Source organism: Limulus polyphemus, unplaced genomic scaffold, assembly GCF_000517525.1.
Source record: "Limulus polyphemus unplaced genomic scaffold, Limulus_polyphemus-2.1.2 Scaffold918, whole genome shotgun sequence".
NCBI classification, from domain to species: Eukaryota; Metazoa; Arthropoda; class Merostomata; order Xiphosura; family Limulidae; genus Limulus; species Limulus polyphemus.
This window is the reverse complement of record NW_013666528.1, coordinates 9,261-20,067: the sequence shown is the minus strand read 5'-3', so window position 1 is coordinate 20,067 and position 10,807 is coordinate 9,261. Positions and strand designations below refer to the sequence as shown.

Below are 10,807 nucleotides of genomic sequence, written 5' to 3'. Positions count from 1 at the left end.
GGCGAGGGTTGAAAATTCCAGTTCACATAAATATGAGGTGGAAAATTGCACTAAAATGGCCAGCGCTTTTCAGATATCGACACATGTTCTTCTTTGATAGAAATCCAAAAAGCTTCAAGAGACAATTCTTTGTATTTAATCATCAATCCACGATCAGTGGACACAGCTGCCAGTTCTTCTTTTTCTGTTTTATTTAATCATCAATCCACAGCTGTGTCCACTGATCAACAGAAAAAGAAGAACTGGCAGCGTTAAACTAGAATGTATTGCAGTTTCTACAAAACGGTTTCTAATCCAGTCATACTGCGCAGTGTTAATTGATGGAAAATAATAACTCAAATTTTCTTCTAAAGTTAATAAATGTTCAACTATCATTGGCAGAATTTCAATTATTACTTACCAAAGGAAACATTTCGAGACTGCCTTCCATCGCTGTTCTTTTCCCAATCTGTAGCTTTCTCTGAAACGCTTTTATTTTGTCAGTGGATGTGAGGATATTTTCCTCTTTCCCTTGCATGCTAGAGTTCAAAATATTGAGATGCTGAAAAATAGATGCCAAATATTGTAACTTTGTAAACCAAAATTCACATTGAAGGAGGTTACAAAAATGAGATTGTTTCATTGCTTCAAAAAATGTGATAAGTTCTTGTCGTAACTCGTGTACACGGGTAAGTACTTTGCCTCCTGACAGCCACCTCACATCGGTGTGTAAAAGTAGCCGTCTGTGTTGAGACTCCATATTGGTGCAAATCTGTTCAAATAGGCGTGATTTAACTGGTCTTGTTTTAATAAAGTTCACCATTTGAACAACTTAATCTATGACCTCTCTTAAATCCTCTCCTAATGTTCTTGACATCAAGGCCTCTCTATGAAGGAAGCAATGAGTTACAATAACATTCTCGTTTTGTTCCTTTATAAAAGATACAAGACCCTTGCTGCAGCCTATCATAGAAGGAGCTCCATCTGTGCAAATGCCTACACACGATTTCCACGATAACTGCCATTTATCAAGGTAGTTATTCAGGATGTTAAAAACGTCCTCACCTTTTGTAGTCAGACTTAATTCTTTGCAAAAAAGAAACTGATTTGTTATTTGATTTTCGTTAATGAAACGAATGAATGCTATGAGTTGCGCCTTGTTGGTAATGTCGGTAAACTCCAGTGTTCTGATTTTGCACTGCAAGTTGACGAGTCAACTGATATTGAGAAAAATGTATGTGGTAAAAGACATTTCCAAAATACGCCTGTTAACAGTATCATTGGACAGAGGTATCTTGCTTATTTTCATAGCTGCTTCATTTCCTAACATCGTACTGACAATCTTTTGGCAAGCAGGCAAAATAAGTAACTCACCCAAAGTATGAGCTTTCATATTTTGTGCGATCAGTTCTGAGACTTGGTAAGAAGCAATTTGAGCTTTATCAGAAACAATCATTAAACTTTTAAAAGAATCAGCTGCTTTTCTTTGCTGTTCGGACATTCTCTTAAAATAACTTGTGGGTTTGTCTTGAAAATGAGAGTGTTTACTTTTAAAATGTTTAACAAGTTTACTAGGGAGCATTGATTCATTTGACATTTTTATTCCACAAACTAAACATACTGGCTGCGGATTATCAACATTTCCGGTCCAAGAAAAGCCAAAGCTTAAATAACTCTCATATGTATTTGTTTATTATATACACAATATTAATTGTTAGGATTGCATTTCAAAGCTGTTTGCTAGATTTTCATTGGGTTTCATTTATTTGTAACTTCCAAACACTTAACCATGGTAACCTGATTGGAAACAACCAAAATTGTCAGAAACTGCTTGTATGGGTAAGGATAATGTATGGTTATGAGAAATTTCACTTTACTATTTGTCTTGCTATAAATCATGAAACAATAACTTGAGTTTTCAGATGTTACTTTTTAGATATCCACACAAAGTTACACAAGGGCTATCTGAGCAAGCTGCCCTGATCTTGATCAAATAGAAGGTAGCCAGTCAACATCACCCCCCACCAGGTCTTAGAGCACTCAAATTGAACAGTGTGATTTGACCATCACTCCTATAACAAACCAACAGCCAGAAAGTGAGGAGCAAGATTTAAAGGAATGAATGGGTGAAAGGTAAGACAAATGAAGGTTAAAAAAAAACATGACATTTTTTGAGAAATAATACACAGAATACCCAAAAAAAATTCAAGTATTATATTTTAGGTTTGCAAGAACTCCAATAAAGTACACCTTATAATACCAAAGCTGAGATGTGAAAGAGTAGCATCATCACAGAAGTGTCATGATATAGGTACATCAGTATGATAGCTACTAAAGTATCATCTATATACACTCCCAACATTACACTGACTTAGCTCTTCTTGTGTAGCAGGTTCCAGATATCAGGCTTTGGGCAATGTATTCCAACAGACAAACATGCAAACTTTAGTCTATTTTGGGGGAGGGAAATGTGTTGTGTGGCAGGTGTATAACATGCAGTTGTCAGCAAATGAACAAACCACATCTCCAATTTGTCAAAAATTCGTATTTTATGAATATGACATAGGAAAAATACTTAAATATTACAAATAATGTTATTTCATCAGTTTTTATTTATTTATGGACACCATTCTCAGTTCTTTGAACAAAAAACTTTTTAAAGCCATTTAGAGAAACATTCTAGTAGATTAGTAACAACTTGACTATTAATTCTGGTATATACCAATGATACCATTTGGATATCATTGAAGTTTGGTGAAAGTTAAAAATATAATTTAAGTGTGTTATAAAAGCTTTTAGTAAATTAGGCTTTTGCCATACTTCGTTTTAGTTTTAAAAGTAACAGCATCATGACACTTACTTACCAAAACAAAGCCACGAGAGAAAGAATAGGTTTTTAAGCATATCCTGTCTAAAGAACAATAAATTAACATAATTCAAAGCACACTTAGTGTAGTTAGATAATTGCTTATTTATTTAAAAGAGTGCAAAGGTTTGATTACATACTGATGATGTTTATTTGTTTTAGAGCAAAGCCACATTGGGCTACATGCTCTTGCCACCACAATGAATTAAAACCCTAGATTTTGGCTTTTAAAGTCCATAGACTTACCACTGTCCCATTGGGAAAGAGATTGATGGTATAAGTACGTACATCAAAAGTAACAATCACGGAAAATTTCAGATTGCTTTATGAAATATTTTTTAAAATTTCAATGTTTGTTAAGCACTAAGCTAATCAATGGGCTACCTGTGCTCAGCACACCACAGATATCAAAACCCAATTTTAGCATTATAAGCTCTCAGGCTTACCACTGAGCAACTGGTGGCCAAATTCTAAGTGACTCATAATGACATGGAACTCTCCAAATTAATTTCAAAACACAAAACATTATTATATTTAACCTTCTAAAAGCGTTTCTTCTTCTTTAGTCAATCAATCAGTTGTTTTTCAAACTAATTAATTTTTTTTATTGAATACTTTATTTTTGATGCTACCTATAACCTATACAAAGAATTTAGTTTTACTAAGTAGAACTTCCAATGTTTATCTTATGTATTTAATTTTGCTTATTTTGGGTGAACTTCCAGACTACTAACAATACAATCATATTTGATAAGATAGAAGATACCACCCAGTGGCTTAGCAATAAGTAAGGGCTTATGACTCTTAAAAATTGGGTTTCACTACCCGTGGTGGGCAGAACACAGATAGCACCTGGTGTTGCTTTGACCTTAAAAACAAAGATTTAGGAGTGACAGTTTTAATTTTGTTTGTATTTGGTTTTGCCAGTTTGAGTGAATCTCTGGGTTACTGACAACAGAATCATGTTTAGTAACATATAAAAGATCATTTAATTAATGATATGCACAAATGTATCACCGAGATTCCCACTGCCCATATTTACCATCTAGCAAAACCACAGCCAAAGGAAGAATGGGCTTTGAGATGTAAACCTGAATGATATTTACTAACATAAAAATCATGTACAAAAAACTACAAAACATTATTTAAACTGTATATAATCATGAAAAATGTACATTATGAAACAATAGCTTATGCTATAATTCTGTATTACACTAAGTTGGGGGAAAATTAAATACTAACAATATAATTACCAAACTTAAGTGTTCTAATTGTAATTGAGGCATAATCCTTACTACTAACAATATAATTATCAAACTTAAATGCTCTAATCATGAAGAAATCATTGTTATTAACATTATAGTTACAGAACATGTCAGGGGTATAAATTATTATGATTATTCAGAATTAGCTAGTTATGCAAAAATACATTTTACTAAAACTATTTGAAAACTGAATTTTGCAAATGATGTGTTGAAATACGTATCCATTCCCTGCTTTGTGATAGGTTAAAAAATGAAAATCTGTTTACTCCAGGGGTGGCCAACCTTTTTAGAAGTTGTGCCAATTTTAAGTTCTTAGTAAGGTGCCATGCCACTGACCCGAAAAAGCACTCAAACCAAAACCCATATGACATAATAGTAACTGAATGCTTGGTTTCTATCATATACAGGGTTTACAGTTTTGTTCAGTGGTTTTTCAGTAGCCCCACTATAATATAACATTAAAGGACAACAAGGGACCTTTTGGTCCATCTAGCTGTCCTATCCACAAAAATAAATCTGAAAAACACCTCAAAGCCAGCCCTTATAAGCATCAATGTATGGAATACAAAATAAGAAATTAAATCATGTAAGTTACTGAATGGTAACTATTTAATTATAAATGAAATACACTAATAATTGGAAAATATTCAACACTTCTTTTCTAGTTTATTTCTGATTTATAACATATATTAACAAACATAGAACTTCTCTATGTTTGAAACTTTTGATGCAGAAAAAAAAAATTTGTAGCTGAAGTTCACTATTAAAGATTTAAAACATGGAGAACAACCTGTTATTTGTTCTTTAAATTTTTTTTCTTCTTCTTCTATGACTAGCTTAAGAGTGAAAACAGTTTTAAGGTCAATGAAGACCACAATCAATTGTCCATAAATATTATTGATACTTGATATTTCCAGCATATCACTTATTATGCTTGAACACAATGTTTGGTATAGCTCTAAAGTCAGATTTTATTTGCTGTGCTAAAAATCATGTTTTTCTATGTTTACTCGAAACATTCAGTGTAAGAAATAGCTACGTTACAAAGCACTTATTACACTAACATAATATGCACAAAACTAGTTAACAGATATCGACAAATTAAGGTATATATAAATGTGTGTGTGTGTGTGTGGTTACAAAAAAATTCCATTTGTATTACGTAAATTACAGATAATTAGTAACTTTGCAAGATAGGGTGACCTCTAATTTCTCTTTTGCAAGTAGCTGAAAATTAATTTCACATTGATATGGAGTTCAAGTTTCTCATACAAACTGAAACAAAGATGTTTTAAGTTTTTCAAAGAAAAACACACGTTCTCTAAAGATTCAAGGTGTAGTTTATTCAAAACAAGCAGTATTAGCCTAATGCTTAGGTAAAGAATTATTGTAAAATAGTAAAAGGTTAAAAATAACTAGTCACGATTGTTCTTTGCTTATTAGTAGAAAATTATTCCAGACCACAATAATGAGGTTTAATTACAATAATTTAGTTTCAAGCTTTAAGAATAAAGTTTTTCTTTCACTGTCACAATAACAAAATGTAGATCTTAAGAAACTTTAATTCTGGGAATCTAACTAGGATTGTCAAACCTAGCAAGTGTCACATATAGATCTTAAGGAACTTTAACTTGGAGAATCTAACTAGGATTGTCAAACCTAGCAAGTGTCACATGTAGATCTTAAGGAACTTTAACTTGGAGAATCTAACTAGGATTGTCAAACCTAGCAAGTGTCACATGTAGATCTTAAGGAATTTTAACTTGGAAAATCTAACTAGGATTGTCAAACCTAGCAAGTGTCACATGTAGATCTTAAGGAACTTTAACTCAGAGAATCTAACTAGGATTTTCAAATCTAGCAAGTGTCACAAAGTTTAACCCACAAATCTATCAAAAGGTACAATAGTATTCCAAAAAATATTAAATCCTTATTTTTGCTATGCTGATTCCGGTTGGTCCTGAAGCATAACTATACATGAATAAAGTCTGGTTACACATTATATTAAAAACAGGTTGTATTTTTTCCCTAGATTCCTTTGCTTCTAACTATCAGAAACTATTTTTTTTATTATTTTACAAATAAAGGAAATCCAATAAATTGTTGTGTGAGGCTATCATGCTGCCTTGCAATATTTGACTAAGTTTTCCAAACTGTGATATCAATTTGTGAAATGTTAGAGTGCCTATCAGACTGAATGTTGATGGACTACCACATTAACAGACTGTGTTTGTAAGCAACCACGCGATCCCACGATCAGCCATTTTATTTTCTCTTTACAACATAATTTTAATTACAAGAAATCTTTAATACATGGATGTTATTAATTTCAACAGAAAACGCAATACAATAATGCATCCAGATATTAACAATTTTATATAAAATCACAGATTTTTACCTGTACACCAAACAGATATTTGTATCGATCTTCTTCAGTGTCACACAATCCTGTCTTAAAAATTCACAATCTACCTTTATGCTTATTAAGTTTAATGCATTTCACATTTAAGAAACTTTTTTTGCTAATGATAAACTTTATGATTTCAATAACTACATTTACAGATATTCTAAATAATTAAGTTAAAAACAACTTAAAACTAAAGTTAATCAAATTATAAACAAATCTAGCAATATGTGATTTGGTATAATAATTTAAACTACTCTTTTACAAACAATAATAGGTACAAATAAGCATGAAATTTAAACATCTTGGTAGCAAGACCTACTGAAAAACTAGAATTTTCAGCCACGATAAAAACAATTAAAAGCAAAGCTCTTTTATCTATCATTTTCCCAGTCTGTATAAAACTAGGTATTAGGTGTATAGAAGTTTCTTAGAATACTGAAGAAAAATATAAAAGTAGGATCAACAGAACAAAACATAGATTAACTTTTGTTTATCTATTACTTGCGCTTTTTAAGTTCATCAAAGCGCTTGGCTAGATCATCAAAATCCACAGAATCATTCCCAGCCTTTGCATTAGGTGAAGCATCGAAGTTCGGAAGGCTATCTGTTGGGACAGAAGGCAGTTCAGGTAATGTGTCAACCGGAAATTTTGTCCTTGGTGCAAGCTCAGGTTTAACTTGTTCAAAATCCTTCTGATTCTTTACTTTTTCAGGCTTACTGCTAACAACACTGTCATATGGAGGAGCAGGACTGAAATCAATGTTGGGGGGCAAGTTGAAGCCAATTGGTGTATTTAAAGAAGGATATGGTCTACTTGGAGGGACATTTGGCAGTGGTGGGGCTGCATTGGGGTTTTTCATTTGCTAAAATGGTAAAATATTATTTATCTTTTTTATATACATTTTGTAAAACCAGATACATAAAAAAAATGTTTTATTTTCATTATATTATCAGACAAATCGAACCCACTTATGTAACCCCAACTTAACTAAAAAAAAAACAGTATTCATCGCATGACAAAAAAAACAGCTATTCACTGATATGTAATTAGAAATCTTACTACTACATAGTATACTTGTGAGGTTAGTGTAATTACAGTATCAAGTATACATGACTGGATGGGGAGAAAAAAATTATAAATTTTATTAAACCATACATTAAAAATACATTTTTTTTGTTATGATATTTGGTCAATAGATTTAATGGAATAAATTGTTCTTGATTTAATTGTGTATAAAATGCATTGTACGAACAAAATAAAGCTTATTACTTACTGTTGGTGGGTATTGGAAAGGCTGAGGTGCTGGATGGTTGGCTGGGTACTGCATGGGAGGATAGTTCATTCCTCCACCACCCATCCCTCCTCCTCCTGGAGGATAATTAGGACCACTGCTATCACTATCAAAATGTATCAAGTTGCTATGGGATGCTTCTTCAGCCATTGCTTCTTCCTCCTTCATGACATCAATATCAGGTTCATAAGGTACATCATGACTCTTGGCAATTTCTGAAATAATGTTCTTAATAAATTGATAACATTGCTAAATTTTAAGGTCTACAACATAACATTGTTATTCATACATCTGAAAACTGTTCTAACTAACCTATACTGTCCTACCTAGCCATTTTATTATGACCACCCACCTAATATTGGTCTATTACCGTGATTCCGGATTGAGAGATGTTTCGTTCAATTGTGGCCCACTTGTCAAAGAGTATGTTCTAATATTGGTCCACAGATATCAACAAAGGATTATAGTGTGAATGCAATGTTGTATTTCATCTCAAACTGATATCAGGTGATTACAATAATCAAGGAAAATGAACCAATTTCCTACAACATATGCAAGGTAGATTGTTCCATTAATGTCTTGGACGAGTTACTTTACATTCACATTGTAGAATAAACATGATCAGCAATAATGTTCTGGTACACTCTGGATGTTACTTACCTTTTAAAAAGGAATAAAAAAAAACCTCCCACAAAAATGATCTCCATACTATTACAACACTTCTAGCACAATGACGATACAGTGTTTCATGTGGTTTTCTCCATAAGTAGGTAAAGCACAGTGTAATATAATTCATCAGACCACACTGCATTTTCCAAATATTCATGTTCCATAGCTTGCAATCAATGCACCACTGAATTTATGCTTTTCTATTTGTGACAATGACAATCACAGTTTATATTGAATATGTAAATAGATGGAGTGTTCTAAAAGTGTGTGTTTGAGGTCATAATAGTGGTCAATTTAGTGTCAGTGTATATGTACTGGAAACAGTAAGGGGGTTAAAAGGTTTCACAAGGAGTATTATTCAATTTTCCAGTAAGTTCTACCGAATACATGTAGGGCAAAGCTAGTTTCCTAAAACTTTCTTACGGTAATCAACTATTATACTACCTTTAACTGAATGAGTAGATCAAGTTTCCAATGACAAATACAGCTGCTCACATCAAAATAAAACTGTCTGTATCCTTTTACAGTTGGGGTAGAGCACTTTTGTTATACACATTCTATGCAGACTCTAGACATATGTACAAATTCACTTGCTGAGAAACAAAAGTGATTGCTACCTCATTTGCCATTTTTTGGAGTTATCAGTTTGCTGCCACTGAGCTGCAGTATGCACAAACATGCAATTTCTGATGTAATGAATGATGTGATTATAGATTCTCTTCTATAGTGTACTGATCACATGCTGCTGCTGCTGATGTATTTTGTACTTCCGGTTTTAGCAGTTGCAATATATTCTAAGATCACCCAGAGACTGTTTACTATTGTCACATTAGCAGTGAGTGTGGGTTGGACCCATATTCTCACCCCTCTTTAAAAAAAACAAAAGTTCTAGAACAGAGCTTAACAAACATTCATACACACAGTTACAAACATTGCAACTAAAAAAGTGTTCAATCTCATGTGTATCCAAAACACTATAAAGTAACCTTTCCAATACCATAAAACTAATTAAGTCATAATGTATAGTTGTTTAGAGCTAAGTATATTAAAATTCTCCTAATAACAGAAAGGTATTGTGCACTATAAACTGTACATGATTTTAACCCATATAAATACAAATCAGAAAAATTTCCTCAATCTTTGACAGATGTGTGATCTGAACACCTATATTCTCACTTAATAGCCATATACGATGATGATGATGATACACAAAGTATTTGTACTGCACTATTTATATATAACAAAACATATAACAAATATAATTTAACTCTGAAATTACTAACTTGTTTTCATACAGTTTACTAAGTTAGCTACTACTGACGGTGGAGGACATTATTATTGTTTTTTTGCCTATTATAATGTTACTCAATGTTAATAATTAAAAGGTAAATTTCTAATTTGTATATAAAATATGTAAAGGACTTCAGCAGTAATGAATGATAATGATCATAATTTTTTTTTGGGGGGGGGGGCATATAACCATGTAATTTGGTATTTTTTTGTGAGGACATGTAACCATGTAATTTGGTATTTTCTTTTTTTTGTAAGTACGTGTAACCAACAGCCCTAGACCCACAAGCAAGTTAGTGCAGTGAATACATAGTGTATAAAAATGTGCTGAAAAAAGCTGATGGGGTTTATACCCTGTAAGTAGTTATTAATTTAATTTACACATTTTCAGTAAAATACTTTTTTCGTTATAGGTTACATGAACTTCTACAAACCTATTAAATACTTCTCCACAAGTAATCTGGAAGGAGCTTGAACACTGAGTTTGTGAACAAGTTTCTCATTAACTGTGTTTAATGCATTCTCACATGCAGCCTGAGCATAAGGTTTTCCATACTTTGAAGTCAACAGGTCCGAGATAGTCTTCAGCTCAGCTACATCAGTCTGGAGTCGAGGTGTCACCCACAGAAGGCTAGAGATTGCCTCAGCCAATCCTTCATCAAGTGACCTAGAATATTCAGAAACAAAGTAAATTTCAACTTAACCACTACTGCAATAGATATGCTATGTATAATGTATGCACAATCAAATACTGCAGTTAATATTTTCAGTTGCAAGTACCATCCATTATGATAATTATAAGCCATAATAAGAGCAATACATCATTCTTCTTGATCATAAATATGAAAAAAGTCAACCAGGACACTAAAAAAGGTTTATATAAAAATCACAATTATATTAATCCCACCTGAACTATCACATTCAGTTAATATTTTCAGTTGCAAGTACCATCCATTATGATAATTATAAGCCATAACAAGAGCAATACATCATTCTTCTTGATCATAAATATGAAAAAAGTCAACCAGGACACTAAAAA

At 32.4% G+C, this 10,807-nt stretch overlaps 1 protein-coding gene across 1 annotated transcript in view; it reads right to left on the bottom strand.

The window, feature by feature from the left end:
• Positions 1-6,339: 6,339 nt before the first annotated feature.
• The window catches only part of LOC106461228 (IST1 homolog), a 9,319-nt gene continuing 4,851 nt past the window's right edge, over positions 6,340-10,807 (bottom strand). The window contains exons 2-4 of the mRNA XM_013921029.2: positions 10,203-10,435; positions 7,792-8,024; positions 6,340-7,380 (exon numbers count right to left, since the gene is read on the bottom strand). Coding sequence (XP_013776483.1) covers positions 7,015-7,380; positions 7,792-8,024; positions 10,203-10,435 — 832 coding nt within the window. The 3' untranslated portion in view covers positions 6,340-7,014. The remainder of the gene's footprint in view (positions 7,381-7,791; positions 8,025-10,202; positions 10,436-10,807) is intronic.